Source organism: Hyaena hyaena, unplaced genomic scaffold, assembly GCF_003009895.1.
Source record: "Hyaena hyaena isolate Hyena2069 unplaced genomic scaffold, ASM300989v1 scaffold_11, whole genome shotgun sequence".
NCBI classification, from domain to species: domain Eukaryota; kingdom Metazoa; phylum Chordata; class Mammalia; order Carnivora; family Hyaenidae; genus Hyaena; species Hyaena hyaena.
Window position 1 is genome coordinate 3,686,952 of NW_024080643.1, and position 19,107 is coordinate 3,706,058.

At 36.5% G+C, this 19,107-nt stretch overlaps 1 protein-coding gene across 6 annotated transcripts in view; it reads right to left on the reverse strand.

The window, feature by feature from the left end:
• The window catches only part of CDK8 (cyclin dependent kinase 8), a 123,805-nt gene that overhangs the window by 41,315 nt on the left and 63,383 nt on the right, over positions 1-19,107 (reverse strand). For 5 of the 6 annotated variants that reach the window (XR_005532247.1, XM_039255079.1, XM_039255071.1 and 2 more), the window contains exons 3-4: positions 16,850-16,960; positions 11,968-12,108 (exon numbers count right to left, since the gene is read on the reverse strand). Coding sequence is in view for 4 of the 6 variants with exons in the window: in XM_039255079.1 (XP_039111010.1) it covers positions 11,968-12,108; positions 16,850-16,960 (252 nt within the window). In the remaining 2 variants the exon portion in view is untranslated. Of the gene's footprint in view, positions 1-11,967; positions 12,109-16,849; positions 16,961-19,107 lie in introns of those variants that run through there. The other variant, XM_039255110.1, reaches the window with a different exon arrangement.

Consider the following 19,107-nt stretch of genomic DNA (forward strand, 5'->3'; position numbering starts at 1 on the left):
ACAGTTTGCACATTTTCTAGTTGTTAGACGTGTACATTTTTTTTCAATTTGTCATTATCAATAATGCTGTTATTGCCTTTATACCATTTTTTTATAACATCCATAAGAGAGTCTGTTAAAGGTAGGATTGCTAGATCAAAAGGAATTTTTTTTTTTTTTTGAGAGTGCGTGCACATGCACAAGTTGAGGAGAGGGGCAGGTGAAGAGAAAGAATCTTAAATATACTCCATGCTCAGCATGGAGCCCAATGCGGGGCTCGATCCCCGGAGGGTTAATGCAACCCTTTATTTTTCTTCTTAATTTTTCCTGTTCTTTACTTCTTCCTACCTTTTACCTACTTTTTAATTTTTAGATTCTCCTCTTCCTCGTTACCATGAAAGCCCAGACAACACCTGATTTTATCAGCTGGTGTTAATCAAAAGGAAAAAAAAATAAATAAATAAAAGAGAAGATCAATCAGAAGAAGAGAGAGGCCAAAGAATGAGTGTCATATATTCTAATTTTTTGACTCTACCTTGTAAGGCGTACAGCTATGTAACAAGTCTACCGTACTAAGAACACTAGTCACTGCTGGAAAGGCCGAACAGGGACAGGATGGTTATCTGCTGCATGCGTTACCAAGAACTGCTACACTGTGTAAGGAATGGGAATGGTCACTTTTAAGATGCCTTCCAACTTTACGGTCTATTAGTTTATGAAATTAGGGAAAACAAAATGATGCTCTTCATTTCAAATGGTACATGGTGTTCACATAAACAGATTTTTAAACCAATGATTAAAAAAATTAGCAGTCTACCTCTCAACATTTACATTTTCGTTAAAAATGTAAATCTTAAATTGTACTGACCTAAATTACAAGCCTACCTGTAATTTGAAAAGACCATAAATTCACAGAGAACTGAAACTTATCTTAGAAATTCAAGAACCTATTTTAAATTTTTTTTTTTTTTTTTAATTTTTTTTTTTATTTATTTCTAGGAGAGAGAGAGAGAGACAGCGTGAGCAGGGGAGAGTCAGAGAGAGAGGGAGTCACAGACTGAAGCAGGCTCCAGGCTCTGAGCTGGCAGTCAGCACAGAGCCCGACGCGGGGCTCGAACCCACGAACTGCGAGATCATGACCTAAGCGAAAGTCGGATGCTTAACCGACTAAGCCACCCAGGCGCCCCTCAAGAACCTATTTTAGAAGACAGAGTTAGGAATCCTCAGATTATATACCTACTTAAAAGTTTTATAGCTATGGCATGATATATATCTGAAGGCAAATTATATATAAATAATAAAAATGGACATAGGTAGTTACAACAAAGTGATACTCTGTGAAGAAAAAGTAAAATCCCAACTGTACTAGGAGTAGGAAACTTTAATAAAGAAATATTTCTTTAACAGTTAATTCAATAACTATTGCTAACCTAATATTTAATTGTACCTGAGGAAACTCTTAGTTTTACTAAATCTTAAAAAAAAAATATCCTATGTGTTGATTAGAACATTTATAGAACTTTACACAAAATCTTGAACTTTTATGTTGAGTTGACTTTGAAATATGGCTAGCTGCAGGTGCTTATTTCTGTAGGAAGACTTACTTTTACCCTCTTATAGGACCATTTCTCATTTGTAAAGTATCCAGTAAAGACATAGAGTTGTCAAACTGAAAAAGACCGAAAGATATATATGGCCACAGGAGCCTGTGATTTGAACAGGTTTAGAAAACAATGTTAGCTGAGACAAGACAAAACCTTCCCCAATATGTTCTATCTGTAAAGATTAAATTACTTTGGCAAATCTTCATTAGTCTAGATGACAATATAATACTCTAATATTCTAAAAGGCCTGAGTCTGCCATTAGACTGAAGAGGCAGAGAAAGATACCATATGCTTTCACTTATAGCAGGATTAGGAGAAACGTAACGGAGGACCATGGGGGAGAAAAAGGGGAAAAATAGTTGGGGAGAGGGAGGGAGGCAAACCATGAGAGACTCTTGAATGCTGAGAACAAACTGAGGGCTGATGGCGGGGAAGGGAAGAGGGAAGGGGGTGATAGACATGGAGGAGGGCATTTGTTGGGATGAGCACTGGGTGTTATATGGAATCCAACTTGACAATAAACTATGAAAGAAAAAAAATTTTAATTAAAAAAAAGGAAGTTAGACTGGAATATTAATTTTTATATACTTTTTCAGAATATAATTCAGGAAATTCTGAAACTTATTTTTAGAAAAAACATTTCTTGATATATTGACTACAGACAGTATGTATTTCTCTCTTCCTAATGTGAAAGTCTAAAGGCCAAAAGAGAAAAAGAGAGGAGTCCCCATTAACACTATATCCAGTAGTACGAACTTCTATCAGAGACCTGGTAAATTCTTGTCTTTAATGTGATTCAAAAGTCCTTTAAAACATTCTCAAATCTGTCCTTTTTTTGGAAACATACTTTGGATGATGGTAAATTTTGTTTATAAAAAATGGAAGCATTTGGGGTGCCTGGTGGCTCAGTCCACTAAGTATTTGACTCCTGATTTTGGCTCAGGTCATGATCTTGGGGTTTGTAAGATTGAGTCCCATGTCGGGCTCTGTGCTGACAGCAATCAGCCTATTTGGTATATTCTCTCTCTCTCTCTTTTTTTTTTCTCTCTCTCTCCCTACTTGGTATATTCTCTCTCTCTCTCTCCCCCTCCGCTCCTCCTCTGCACACTCTCTCTCTCCCTCAATATAAACAAACATTTTTAAAAACTATGGAAGCAGTTGTGTAAATAATATACTGATGTTATCACATCAATTAAGTCAAAACTAGAGAAAAATAAAGATATATCAGACTCAAAACTCTGATAATCCTCTACTACTGAATTTTCAGGATCACTCAAAAATATTGTCTTGAACTCTTAAAAAAAAAAAACTTAATGAGATTATTTAGAATAACCCTTCTTGATTGGTGAGAAATTTGAAAAATATTCTAGCAGCGTGTTGATAAAGTATCTGAAAAGATTTCTTCAGGATCTAAGAAAAAGTGGCCTAACAAGCAAACCAAATAACAGCATTTTTATTGCCCACCTGTAACGTGCCTATATAAAATGTAGGACATTTGCAGTTGCTATTTAATAAAACCAAGTGGGCTACTTTCTCATTGTTTACAAATAATAGAATGCAGTCCACGGTGTATACTCAACATTAATATCAAAATTAAGCAAATGTAGAATTTGTCAAGAAACCAAACTCTGTTTGCAATCTATTTTCAAGGAAAATTTCCAATGGGTCCTTTAAGGAAACACGCTTAGAATAAGCGCAGAATAAGCACAACGTTCACAATAATAATTAAAAATCAATGGAAATCTCATTTAAGTTTGCCTTAATCAGTTGTTACCGATAAAACCCATGCTTTATCCTCAAACCTAAATATTATGGATGCAATCTTAATGCTACACAATTAAACAAATAAGAAAATTAGAGTAAATCACTGCAGCTCACAATAAACAAAAGAAATCTCAAGTAATAAGCATGACTAAACCTGACATTTCCTAGAGCATTTTTCTTCCCAAAATCTACTTTAAAAAAATTTTTTTTAATGTTTTATTTATTTCTAGGAGAGAGAGAGACAGCGCGAGCAGGGGAGGGTCAGAGAGAGAGGGAGACACAGAATCTGAAGCAGGCTCCAGGCTCTGAGCTGGCAGTCAGCACAGAGCCCAACGCGGGGCTCGAACCCACAAACAGCGAGATCATAACCTAAGCGAAAGTCAGACGCTTAACCGACTAAGCCACCCAGGTGCCCCACCAAAATCTATTTTAAAGAAACATGCTTAACATGGTCCCCACACTCATCTTATGGGCGCGAAGGCAGGAGAAGGGGCAAAACACAGGACAGAGGCTGCAAATGCAGGCGGGCTCCTTTCTTCCAACTGTTCAGCTATTTGCTGCTGGCCTGTTCCAGCAGGTGAGTATCTCAGGGTCCTTCCTGCTTGTTATTCTTCCCCCTGAAGAGCTGACTGGCCCTTCTTTCGGGCAGAAAGAAAGTATATGCACAGTTTTTTTTTTCTTTAATAGCATCTTCCTTTACCAACATAAAACTACCCTGGACTACAATGAATATTATGGGTGAACTTCAATAACAGACTAAACAGACATCTTCCTCAGTTTCTAATCCAGATGAAACACTGTTTTCTGATGATGACAATAATACATGCTAACTATAAACAAATCAGGCAATTTAAAAGATGTTAAAGGAAGAAAGTGAACCCTGCTTGAAATTCCCCCACCCATACATAAACCCTACTTGGAAAAAGAGCCTCCCTAAAGGGCAGCTGCCATTCGCAGTAATTTTAGCACCACTGTCAAGGAGTTTGCACAAAACATTAAAGGACTTATAATGGGAGTATTTTCTAAAGATTTGACTAAGTTTCTTCCTCTTTTCCTAATCATAACCATATCAAATACCTACCCCCTACAACCCATAGGAAGAAAATAACGTTAAATGACCATATTCACATAGAAAACATATACAAGTGAAACAAAAATTCTGTGTAACAATAACCAACCTTAATGCATATGATATACTATATTTTTTCTTTTTTTTTTTCTTAAAATTTTTTTAATGTTTTTTTTTTTTATTTATTTGTAGGAGAGAGAGAGACAGCGTGAGCAGGGGAGGGTCAGAGAGAGAGGGAGTCACAGACTGAAACAGGCTCCAGGCACAGAGCAGGCAGACAGCACAGAGCCCGAAAAGGGGCTCGAACCCAAGAACAGCGAGATCATGACCTAAGCAAAAGTCGGAAGCTTAACCGACTAAGCCACCCAGGCGCCCCTATACTATATTTTTTCTATTCTATCCCATTAAAAATTTTGTTAAAAGGCTAGTTGTGTTGTGTGCTTTCCTGACTCCCTTATGGCTTACAACCTACAATTTAAAAATCACCAACCTAGAAGGAAAATCCCTAAATTTAGTGATCCAGCTTTGTTACAGTTCTCCAAGTAGCCAGAATCAAGTCATTTAACCTCTTTGCTTCTCAGTTTTTCCACTTACTAGTGACAGAATTCAGTAGACAATAAAAAATGCACTTCAAAACAAACCGTATCACCATGAGCAAATACACAGTGTTTAGTAAGCAAAATTAATAAAGCAGGCAATCTGTCACTCAAGTAAAGAGCATCAGATCCAGAATACTCCAATAATTCATCACACTACCATCAATATATAAGATGCCAAGATAAAGCAGGTCCCATGAAATTGAGTTTGAGTCAATGGATCACTCAGGAGATTTTGATCTTATTTGATGGTTGCTAGGAAACCAACTCATCCTTCACCAAGGACAGCTGAAGCCCCAACAAGTGACTCCAAGTTACCCAGTATAATTAAAACCAACTGCGAGGCATCAGCACTATCAGATTTTTTTCTTTTGCATCAGATTAAAGCTTGGAAATGGCCTGAGCCTCTTTTCCGTATGTATACACTGCAGCCCACTAGGCTATTGCACATCTCCACTGGGATACTCCTGAAGGAAAGCTCTGTAGAGATTTATTTTCTAAGAAATTTTACTGTGGCGTTAAAAAACTATTTCGAAGTGCTTTATGGCAAGAGTGATCACGGCCGATTGCTGCAGTGCACCAACAAAGCACTCCACATTTCACAGACAGCCTTGTAATTCAGCTTGAATGAAAAAAGGAAAACAAAACAGAAAAAACTGATGAAAAGTTACAGTATCTCTCACTCAATATTATACTCCACTTAGGGCAACATGGTGAAAACACCGCTATGTGCCTGGTAGTTCCAAGTTAATTACCGTTATGCTAAAGCCATTAAGGTAAGAATTAAAATGAAATTTTGAATATCAGCTTTTTGAAAAAGTGCACACATGAATGACTGTGAGAACTTGATATATCCTTAACAAAAATTAATGGTCAATTGGCCAGCTTTATTAACTACTACTCTACTTTCCTAAGTTCCTTAGGAAATATGTTGAAAGCCCAAGTCCTTAACATTTAGAGTTTGATTGAAGTGTAAACCATTTCTATGGTCTGTCTGATACTGATATGAGTATTTTCAACAAAAGCATAAAATCCAGCCAACAGTAAGTGTACTAGAAAATTAAAATTCTACTAGCTAGAAATTAAAGTATTTACCTTGTGACCACTAATAAACCGGTCACTTAAATGTAGTATAAAAGTGAAATGAGAGTTCCAAATTCACAACAGCTGATATGTTCACAAGGGAGGTACGGCTGCCTTATCTACAAGTAAAGAATAATTCACACACTTGGGACTTGAAGACGTTTTGAAAAAAAGTTAGGGATGTAAATGAACTATGATGGAGATGTGTTAACCTTAAGGTTATGAAAAACACTGGAAAAAATAAAGACATAAGGAGAACAAGAATAAATAGGTAAAAATGGTCAGGAAACAGGTTTCACTGAGTGAAACAACAATAATGGGTAGAAAGAGAGTGTGATAAAAGAAATCAAGAGATCAATATTATTAGCTGAATGGTTTTTGGACTGACTGATAAGAGCTGAATTCTTTTAGGTAGAAAGAGGAAGGCTGCTGAAAAGAATTAAAAATTATGAAACCAAGGTTTTTTGTTTTTTGTTTTTGCCCTTTCACTGCAGTAAACCATAGCAGTGGTAAGAGGGGAGGTAGTAAAAAGAAGACACTCAAGAGTATGCACGCATCTGTCGACAGGGAGGAACATCAGGGAGAAGCAGAAATAACTTACAGAGAATAACCTTGGGAGCCACTTTGTTTCTGCTACAAAGGAGCTAGTTCATTCATTCAACAAACATAAACTACATACTGTAATACACCGACTGTGTATTTTGCTAGGCACTGGGAGGGATACGAACACATAGGAACCTAGTCTTTGCCCTGAGGAACTTACAATGAAATAGAGCACATATTACGAAAACTCGTTTAAGTGCCCCTTGCGTAGTTCAAAATAACTACTATGTGACCTGAGATGTAAACATTCTCACGCCCAGCCAGGCTGACACAGGAGGACCTTACTGGTGGGGTAGTAGTAGCAGAGCTTTAAAGGTGGAACAGAATTTTAAACGTTCCAGACGATGGGAAAAGGGGGTTCAAGTAAGCAGGGCAATCTCTGAGTTGGCTGGAAACAGGTATACGGAGTGAGATGGAAGGAAAAAGGATTCAAGCCAGCTTTCACTCCAATTCACAAATACTAGCACGCATAGTCTTGACAGAGATCTCCAAATTTTAACCCAATCACAGGATTTTTTTGTGTGTGTGGTTAAAAAAGAAACCTGACTTAGAAATTTATTTCACAACCAATCTTAAATTTAGAAAGTTATATAGAAAATAATCATTTCTACTGAGAGAGGACAGACAGAAGAGTGAGTTGGCTAGGTGGCTGGGTGGCCCAAAATGGTTAGTAGTGACAGCTTCTCATGGCCTTGCCAATGTGCTTTAACTCAAAGAGGACAACCTTTTAAGAGGAAAGACTTCAGACACCATTGCCAACTCAAACTTTTGCTTCTACACAGAAAGTATCAAATAGGATTTTGGTGTTTAATGTCTTTTTATTTGTGCTCAGAAAAACCACCAATCTCAATCCAACAGGCTAACGGATGTCAAACTTTTCTTTATTTTAACTCACTTAAACATATCTTTATTCAAAGTTTTCGTTAAGATTTCACACTTAGTTCCTCCTTACAGTATCAGACCAAAAAATCTTTATATTCTTTAACCCAATACTCCTTTTTTTTTTAATAAGCAGATAACTGGGGAGTAAAATCTGGAACTAACTGGTCCCAGGTTCCTTCAATCTTGTGCCTCTGTTTACTCATTTGTACAGGACGGTTATCTTATGTGTCAAGTTGGCTGGGCCGTGGTGCCCAGATATTTGGTCAAATCTTTTTCTGGATGTTTCCGTGAAGGTGTTTTTGGAGGAGACTAACATTTAAATTGGTAGACTCTGAGAAAGCGGCTCACCCTCCATATCACAGGTGGGCCTTGCCCATTCAGTCAAAGGCCATCATAGAGCAGAGACTAATCTACCCTGAGTAAGAGAGAATTCTGCCAGCAGACTGTGGACTTTTCTGCAATTCTTCCCCTTAGTCTCCTGCCTTCCAGCCTATCCTGGAGATTATGGACTCAACAAACCTCTACAATTTGCCTGAGGGAACTCCTTAAAATAAATCTCTGTCTCTGTCTCTCCACACATACACATTCTGTTTCTCTGGAGGAGCCTAATACAAACGGTAAGGCCAGAACCAGGGCTACAGCCTATTGCTCAGACTATTTGCATTTCCCAAGGAGAGAATAAAAGAAAAAGAGTGTAATCAAAGGGAAGAACAAAGTTAATACATACATCTTTGGTTTTTTATCTCAAATTACAGCAAGCAGATTAAATGTAAAAGCAAACCAACTTATACATACATGTTTTAATGTTCTAAAACTAAAAAAGTTTGGTTTGGACTCATAAATTATTTCAGAAAAATAAGTATTTCATGTGTTTCCTTTCAGGCCCATTCTTCTTCTTCTTTTAAAGTTTGTTTATTTATTTTGAGAGAGAGTGTGAGTGAGCAGTGGAGGGTCAGAGAGAGAGGATCCCAAGTAGGCTCCACGTTGTCAGTGCAGAGCCCAGTTTGTGGGGCTTGAGCTCACAAACCGTGAGACCATGACCAGAGCCGAAACCAAGTCAGGTGCTTAACCGACTCAGCCACCCAGGCGCCCCCTGGGCCCACTCTTCATAAAACATCCACACACAGATGCAGTTATTACTGACTTCAGCCTAACCAGAGTTCCAGAATTATTACATCTATTATTTCCCACCGAAGATGACAGACCCCAGTTACTGATCTGCTACTATGTGATGATTAATAGTGACAAAATTCATCTTTATTTATTAAATAGGATTATTAATTGTTAAAGTTCAACTGCACATATCAAACAAAGAACTTCATTATTCCACCATCTCAAGCCATTATGTCTGTTAAAAATGAAGACAATTTTATTAAGCAAACCTTCAATAACATGCTGGGGCATTATTAAAATGCTATTTTCAAGGAGTCTGTGCCAATTATCCATCTTAGTATGGTATTTCTCATGGCATGTCAGCAACTCATAACATTAGGAATCTTACATAGGTCTGTTAATGTCAGTATTGCCACATTTCATCTAAACCTGACTGAAAAGAAACAAGGAATATAATTAGCTATTAATTATATTTGTTCTCATGGGTTAAATATTTCATCTGAAAATAACTCTGAGAGTTAAAGTCAAGTTGCAGCTTCTGAAACATTCTACAGAGTAAATACTTTTCTGCTACAAATATGAATATCTAGGGGCGCCTGGGTGGCTTAGTTGGCTAAGCGTCCGACTTTTGCTTAGGTCATGATCTCGCGTTTCGTGGGTTCGAGCCTTGCATCGGGCTCTGTGCTGACTGCCAGCTCAGAACCTGGAGCCTATTTCAGAGTCTGTATCTCCCTCTCTCTCTGACCCTCCCCTGCTCATGCTGTCTCTCTCTCTCCTAGAAATAAATAAAAATATTTTTTAAAAAATATGAATATCTAACGTAATTATAGTTGAGCAGCACACAACATCAAAAGTCCGAAATTTAATTTTTAGTTAGCAGGAAGGTGGACGTGTATGTGTGTATATATATGTATATATATATATTTTAAACTATGATAATGAATCTTTCTTACAGAGACTGAGGACTAATTTAAGAAGTAAGCACCTGAGGCAACAAGCAAGACCCAAGCTGGGGGCAGAGGTCACCACTTTAATGACACAATGGTTCATTGGCCCCTGTGTCGGCCATGCACAGAAGAGTCAGCTGTAATGAGTCACATGCAAATGGCTCAGGGGCTCTCACTCTAAACGGGGAAATCAAAGGAGATAGCAGTACTTAAACAATATATTACAGGTCGGAACATATTTTGGATAAACAGACAGACAGCAGCGGCACAGAAGAGGTAGAAGAGTGAGAACGGTCTGCTTGGTGAATAGGAATATTTTATCACTGACACTGTTCACAACTGCCAGCATATGGTGACAACAGAAAGCAATTTCTTTTCATCTCCCTTTAAAAAAAAAATGTTTATTCATTTCTGAGAGAACGTGTGCAGGGGAGGGGCAGGCAGGGGGGGGGGGGTGGGCAGAGAATCCAAAGCGGGCTCTGTGATGACAGCAGAGAGCCTGACAAGGGGCTTGAGCTCACGAACCATGAGGTCATGACGTGAGTCAAAGCCTGACGCTCGACTGAGCCGCCCAGGTATCCTGTTTTTATTTTTTATAAAAGTCTGTTTCATAATTATTTTTAAATCACCTTCAGACAGTGCATCCCTTTGCTAGGCCGCACTGCTCCCACTGGCCCCCACCTCCTGGCATGCCACTAATGAACGGAGGTCTCCAAAATGACGTGTCCTACACTATCTCTAGGTCAAAGAGAACTTGTTTATGCTGCACCAATAGAAAGGGCTTTCCCAAAAGAGAAAATTTTAAAAAAATTAAATTTTATAATTATTTTCACTACTGTAGTTGATATTATTCTAAGTGGTTCAAATATATTACATATTAACATAACAATTTAAATACTGACTTGCATTCAGTTTGTATTCATCTAGTAAACAGATTTTAATGATGAAAAATAATTTACAATAAAAAGAAAATGTAGTGTCATCTCAGCAATATAATTAGGGGAAAATTCCCTTTTGCCATATTTTAATCTTTCGGCGATCATAAAAAAGGTCAGTAGCTCAAAAGTAGTAATGGTTTTTCCCTAAGTTGACTTCCCTAAAAGTCGAAACTTATTTTCAGCTTCATAACAAGCCAATGGATTTGTCTTACTTCTGTTCTGTAAATCCACTGTAAACAAAATACCCTAATAATATTAGAAATAAAATTTGCATAAGGAAAAAAGTTCCTTCAACCAAATTTCTGATGTTATCAGTCCTAGTCTAAATGCTTTCAAGGTATAAGCCCTGGAGATAAAATAAGTACCATACTGTAAGGAGATTTATTGAAAATAGATGAAAGCACTAGAAATTATGACTCTGGAACATCTGATTTGAAGGCATTAAATATAGAGCACCTTAGAAAGAACAATGTGCAAGGGGCAGATCAGCTCCATCTCAAAGTCTACAGGGTTTTTTCCATGTAAAACATGTGATTAGAGACCAAATCATCATCTCCAGCACTGTGTTTATAACTGTGTGGAATAAAGGCATTGTTATAAACTTCACTATAGTTACCACCTTTGCAAAGAAAAGAACAACAAAATCACAATGTAATTATGCAATGTGGGGAATCTGAGACTTAAATAATTTACACCCATGAAGATAAATGAACAATGCAAAATTTAATGAAAAACTTAATGCTAGATGGGTTTTATAAAAAGGCATAAATTATTCTGCCATGTAACATAAAAATAAAAAAGCCAATTTCTGAAGTTTCTAAATTCTTTAGAATTTAATGTGCCTTAACATGGTAAGGATTCTCAATAATGGACTCAGTTATGATAAATAGACGTTACTGGCCGAAAGAAAGCTACAAATACAGTGGGGCTTAAAAAATAAGCAGATTGAGCTCTATCTCTCAAAAAATAAACATTAAGAAAAAAGCAGATTGAATTAATATCTCCTCTTCTAATATGTAACTTAGTTGCAATAAGCTCCAAAGTTTCATTTCCAAGTTATTCATAAACATATCAATTTCTAGAGTTTGCTTAGCATCTAATAATGTAAAGTAAGTCAAGACTTCATTTATAAAAAAAAAAGTAAACAAAAGCTTAGGAAAACCAATGTGCCCTCTTTCACCTCTTCAGTGAACCCCAACCAGTACACGTCGGAGAAGAGGATGCATCACATAGACAGCACAAAGCTAGACTATGTTATGAGACTACGGTGCTTTCACGCCTTCTACGAGCTTTGAAAGTCTATGCAGCACTGATATGTAGAGACAACTAGAAAATAATCCAGCTATAAATGCGTCCTTCTGCTTAAACCTAACTACGTATCGACTTACCAAATCCCTGTGCAACACCCAGTTAGCATGCAGGTAGTGAATCCCATCTAGGATCTGATATAATAGTGACTTCACCATTCCCCGAGGTAACTGAACTGGCTTCTTGTTTGCTTTAGAAGCTCTGTGAAACTTGATTATATGCTGAAAGAAAGAAAAATATCACCAGAAGCTTAAAAAGAAAAGAGGGAAAGATCACTTGATGTATAATATTTTCCTAACGTTCAGGGATTCCCAAAGATATCGAAAATATAATTTCATATTCTGCTGGATAACATAAATTTAAAATTTCTGAATAAATGGAGCTAAAATTTCATTTCCTGAGCATATGATCATGTCTCAGAAAATAAATGATTACAACAGAGAAGCTGAGTAAAAGTATAATTTAAAAATACTTTCAGGATATACTTGACCCATGTTTACCTGGTAGAAATTTCTAAGAACGGAATCTTTTTTGTCTGTACTAATTAAATGAAAACAAACAGAACAAATTTCAAGAGATACTTATGGACTGGCTGAGCTAGCATAGATGTGTTACCTATTTATATACTACATGGGTTATAAAGGATGCAAATAGGGAAATTATTTCAATAAAATATACAGAAGCATAAAGAAATAACATGTAAATGACCAGTTTACGCTGGAAATATTTAGAAATAGGAAAGATTCAGATGACGATAAAACAGCCTTGTACTCTTCATTAAAAACCTTCCAGGAACAGTATTAGTGGATATCCGTTAAAAATCAAGTACTATTTTATAATTAGGAAAATTGCTTTATAAATAAATGTACCTCAATAGAAACAAGATCCAATGTTTCAAAATCTGACAGGTTTCTTCATTTTAATGAAAGCATTCTTAAACTGTAATAACACCTACAGCTGAAGTCGACTGTGCTGTGTGTACACTAGGCATGTGCCTAAAGAAGAACACATGTGTTCTTCGTGTGCGGAAGAATGAACTCCTGAGCAGTATTTATGAGTGAATATTGAGCATATTCTTGAAATCAGTAAACATAATTAAAACAGGACTGACACACTTTAGATTATAGGTCAACATTTTCACCTCCTATTTTCTTATAATATAGAAAGTCGAACAAGGATAAGGAATAGCTAGTAATTCGTGAGTGAAGAAGGTTTACTTTCCAAAGAAAAAATGTATAGCAAAGACTACCTGGTGGGAAAGTAAAAGCGTATCAGTCTGCATGCATGTGTAGTATGATTAATCTATACTTTATTAGCAGCATAACACTATTTTTATTTTCTTCTGTCATTTTTCCAAAGTACTTTAAAACAGCCAAACAAAACAGAGCTAAAACTCAATAATCTAGAACGTTCTGTCACATATCCTAAGAAATGGTGTGACAATAAAATCTGTTCATCTTAAGAAGAGCTAGTGGTTCTCAGAGCTTAATAAAAATAGATTAAAATACGTCATTATTTTTAAAAATTAAAACCTGCCAGAGTGAGAATAAAAGAATATGTAGGGGAGGTACAATAAATGATGCTGTATGCATTTCTTCAGTTAACATTTTTAAGTAATCTCTATACCCAACGTGGGGCTCCAGCTTACAACTCCGAGATCAAGAGTGGCACGCTCTGCTGGCTAAGCCAGTTAGGCACCTCTTCAGTGTACATTTTCATTAGGGTTTAACAAAGTACTTTTTTACCAGTATTTTATAACTACAAAAATCTACACTGGGGAAATCTCTTACCTTCATTTTTATTCCAGGGGTATATAACAAATATGCGGCGTGCTTATCATGAAATTTCACCAACACCTAAGTGACTTTTTTAAATGACTCTTTTCACTGCAACTGTTGTTGTTACCCTCTGCTGCCTTACCCCAGCTAATTCATTTCAATACGCCAATTAAAATAAGAAAATGAAATGGATAAAGGAGGTTTTAACAAACTGAATTATTTTATTTTTATTAAAATGAAGATTAAAAGTACTTATTTGACTTAAACCAGTATTAAGAAGAGGACAATAAAGCCCATGTGTACACATCTGGGAACACTGCATGCAGCATAATTCGTTAAAGTATATTTATTCTACCCACACGTGAAATGAAATATCACATACTAGCCTGCTAGAAATTATACTGAATACGATCCTATCTCCTATGTTCAACTATTACAAATCATGTTTTATTACAAATCATGTTTATAAACCAGCCTAGAAAATTTCTCATAAATTTGGGTCATATAATTTGATTTCATGTTAGGCTTGAGAATGAGTGTTCAATTCAATACTGGCCACCCCAATTTAATAATTTTTTATTAAGAGAATCCCAATTTGATTTGATCAGGTTTATTTTAAAAGAACAGTAGTGAACAACAACAATATATTTACAAGAACATTGACTTTGGACAATAGTTTCACAGAACAGAAAATCTGATGTCTACTTTCAGTTCAAAAACAATTCTTCACAGATAACTTATAAAAATAATTTGAATCAAACTAAATTTACTCATGGAAAACAGGAACCTACAGAATGAAACTATTTCTTATAAATCTTAAAGTATATGAAGCCCATAGAAGTTTCCATTTCTGAAATCTGTTTAAGGTTAAAATTATGTAAATGAGGCTAATTCTGGAAATTAGCAAGAGTTTAAAACTATTTTACTATTTTCAGAAGCTGAACTTATTTTCGAATAGTTTTCCTATTTACTCCTTACTTGTATTAGCTTTACTTCAAAATTTTGTTTTTAGTTTTACAAACTGCAGCTGAAAAAAAAAGCTATCTGAAATTGAGCCAGAATATTATAATCCCTTGCATATCAGTATACGTGGTCCTGATTTACAATGGTCAACTTAGGATTTTTTGACGTGATGATGGAGCATAAGCGGCGAGTATTCAGCAGGAACCACACTTGGAAGTTTGAAGCTTGATCTCTTCCGCCGCCAGCAGCACGCAGGACAATCCTCGCCGTGATGCCGGGCGGCACTCACAGCCGCTCCATGCTCATACAGACAACTCTGCTCCGCATTTTCAGAATGCTAGTCAATAGGTGGCAGGAGGTATCCAGCACTTTATTACCCAATGGGCTCTGTGTTAGGAGATTTTGCCCAACCGTAGGTGGATGGAAGTGTCTTCAATACACTGAAGGCAGACTAGGCTACGCTATGATGCTCAGTAGGGCAGGTGTATTCAATGGACTTCTGACTTAAGATGTTTTCAATGTGCGATGCATTTATCAGGATGTAACTCCATCATAAGTCAAGGAAAATCTGTATAGATGTTTTTCTTTTATTTATTGCAATAAATGCACAGCCAGTATAGAAATATAAATATAGGCCAATATACAAAACAAAGTGAAATATTTAAAGATCTTTTTAAATTATTTATTAAATATCAGAAAAAATAAGAGTTCACAGAAGTGAAGTACTTGTTAATGAACTAACTCAAGGTAATACTGGGTTTTTGTTTACTTGTTTTATTTTCTAAACTGTAGTCTGTGTTAACATGTTCTTTACACAAGACTGATCAGCATATAAGTTTTGTGAGTCTATTTCAGAATTACTTTGGCTATCTTGCTACAGACTTTCATTTTATACATCATAAACTACTATCTCCAAGACTGCATTTCAGATTTTCAAAAACCATAACCATTAAGTTTATTTTTTTTAATGTTTTATTTATTTCTGAGAGAGAGAGAGAGAGAGAGAGAGAGAGAGAGAGAGGCAGCATGAGCAGGGGAGGGTCTGAGAGAGAGGGAGACACAGAATCCGAAGACAGCCTCCAAGCTCTGAGCTAGCTGTTAGCACAGAGCCTAACACAGGGCTCAAACCCACGAACCGTGAGATCATGACCTGAGACAAAGTCGGACGCTTAGCCGACTGAGCCACCCAGGTGCCCCCCGTTATGTTTAATAACAGAGTAAATTTTCTAGTCGCCCAAAACTCTCATAAATACCAATTTTAAAAACAACCTACTGAGTAAATGCAAAATATTGAATTAGCAGTTTGTATTTCAGCTTTTTAGACAAGATAAATTTAAATTCTCAGTTTTTATAATAATTTTTATCAATATAACATTTTTATCATTATATTAGCTAAACTAATAAAACTAATCTAATAGACGTGATTATTGGACTTTGAGAATCTTTAAGGATTTGACTGAAAGCTCTCTTCCACAAAGAATTCTTCCTAAGTGAGACCATGCCCAATTCAAGTAAGTATAATACTGAATTTCTGTTTGTGGGAATAAGAAATACATTATAATACTGAGTATTAAGTGTGAATAACATCCAGTAAATTATTAATAGTATGTTAGATCTGTATAGTACACTTAGCTTATAAAGCTTTTCAAATACAAAATTTTTCTTCCAAAAAGTCCTATAAAAAAGCAGGAAAAGTATCACATTTTCCAGATTGGGGGATGGGGGAGGGGCCCTACAACTTCAGAGCCGTTAAGAGACGCACCTAATGTCATATGACAAATAACATAATAACAAAATGTCTAGTCTTCCAAATAGAATAGATTTGTCTCCCTACACAGGATACCACTTTCTCATTTTATATTCCTTTACAGAGTAAAAGGAAACACGCTGCTTTTAAATTCTGTAACAAAATGGCTATTACAGTTACCTGAAAAGTTGTATCAGAAATCTGTAGCTAGGACACAATACTGAATGGCTGTTTATACTTTTCAGATTCTACTGTGTTCTGTAGCAAGTTACAAAGATCAAACTGATAAGCCCAAACAGCAATAATACAAGCAAAAGACCCTAGCCTTGGTAATTCATCAACCACATTCTATGATGTCAGTTTTATTTTTAAAAGGTAAATCTCAGAGTAAGATAAACTCCTAAAACTGTTCTCGGTCCCTCTTAATCCCGAACTAAAACCAAGGACCTGATGTGTAGCAGCTGTCCAGCTTACCCAGAGGTCATGTTCGGCGTAGTCAAACAGAAGCCATACTTTCCTATCAGCGTGAGACAGAAACACCTTTTGAAGAGAGATGACGTTTGGATGCTTAAGCTCTCGAAGCAACTACAAAATAAGGAAGATTTGCCATGAAAATAAGGTTAAATAAACCACACCACATGTAATTCACAGGCAATAAAAACCCAATGGTGATCAGTCCCCAAAATCTCCTAACTACCCACGCTATTTTAAGTGTCCATACCGGTGCTTCAGTAACAAACGAGGAAAAACTGTTTGGAAAAGATATGATTGAGTAACATGTATTTTGTTGTTACTGTTTAGTTTGTTTTTTATTTTGTTTTGATTTTTTATTGAGATAAAATATATAACATTAAAATCACCATTTTAACATTTTAAAGTGTACAGTTCAATAGCATTAAGTATACCCAAAATGTTTGCAACCCCCACCACTACCCATTTTAGAAGGGCTTTATTATCCTAAACAGAAACTCTGTACTCATTTAACAAGAACTCCCCACTTCCCTCCCCGCTCAGACGCTGCTGACCCCTAGCCTACATTGTCTCCATGAATTTGCCTACTCTAGGTACTTCTTTTAAGTATCAGAACCATACAGTTTGTCCTTCTGTGTCTGGCTTATTTCACTTAGCATCGTGTTTTTAAGGTTAACCCACACTGTAGCGCAGGCGTGTGTCATCATCTCCTTCCTTTCTGACGGCTGAGTCCATTCCGTTGGACGTGTGTGCCACATGCTGTTTATCCATTCACCTGCTGACGCACTCGAGGTGTCTCCACACGCTGCCTACTGCAAGTAGTGCTGCTGGGAACACGGGCCCACAGCTAGGTGAGTCGCGGCTCACCCAGGAGTGGAACTGGTGAGGCGTACAATACTTCAGCTGTTGGCTTTGTGAGGCAACGCCAAACCGGCTCTCACAGCAGCTGCACCATTTTATATTCCCGGCAGCAACGCACGAGGGCTCCAGTCCCCCCACATCTCCATCAACACCTAGTTTCCTTGTTTCTGTTCCTTAATAACAGCCACGCTGGAATAGATATAAAGTAGTACCTCATTGTGGCTTTGATTTGCTTTTTCCTAATGATGGGTTAGGCATCCTTTTTAAGGTGCTTCTTGGCCATTTGTGTACCTTCTTTGGAGAAATGTCTATCCAAAGTCTTTTGCCCAATTTTGAATTGTTCTTTTTTTCTTCTTGTGATTTTTTATATAGTGTAGATCTTAATCCCTTATCAGATAAATGATTTACAAATATTTTCTCCCATTTTGCTAGTTGTCTGTTTTGATATCATAAAACAATTGAACTTACTGTGTAGCTTGCAATTCTTTAGGGAAAAACTAATTGCAACATTATTAAATACAACATTTGTCAATATCAAATATCAGATGAGAATTAAGATCTGTAATTCTGTGAGATATGGATCTATTTTTTCAGGCATTTAAATTATATAGTAAAGTAAAATTTTGTAGCCTTTAATAAAATAATAAAGAACTTACACAGACAAAAGCATCTAAGTAGAACACATTTTTATGGGTTTAACCTTCCTCATTTCCTAGGACATTCTTCTGTTTAAGATCTTTTATCTCCTGGGGCGCCTGGGTGGCTCAGTCGGTTAAGCATCCAACTTCGGCTCAGATCATGATCTCACAGTTTGTGGGTTCGAGTCCCATGTCGGGCTCTGTACTGACAGCTCAGAGCCTGGAGCCTGTCCTTGAATTCTGTATCTCCCTCTCTCTCTGACCCTCCCCTGCTCATGCTGTCTGTCTCTCTCAAAAATAAATAAAACATTTAAAAATTTTAAAAATTAAAATAAAATCTCTTATCTCATTTTATTCTCATTTAAAACCAAAGCGGCCCTAAGAATCCATTAGTTAAAAAGTATTCCTACTTCATAGACCAAAAAAAGAAACAACAGATGCAACAATGACAAGAAAAATTCTCTCACGAAGCCTGATATTATGTCTCTGTCAGTTAAAACGGACTTCCACAGTGGCTTCTTAATGTGTTCCAAGTACATGACAGCCACGTGAGAAAGTCAAGGTCTTAGAACTTACAACTTCAGTACTTTTATAAGAACACTGCTACCAAAACAAGAATATAAATGCAATGTCAACAATACATTAGGGACTCTAAAATGAATTCCGCAAAGGAAAAACTATGAATGGACTATACATTAGATCACTGACATTAACGATTATTATCCGGAAAGTGATACTTATTTTATTCAGGAGCAAGTTTAA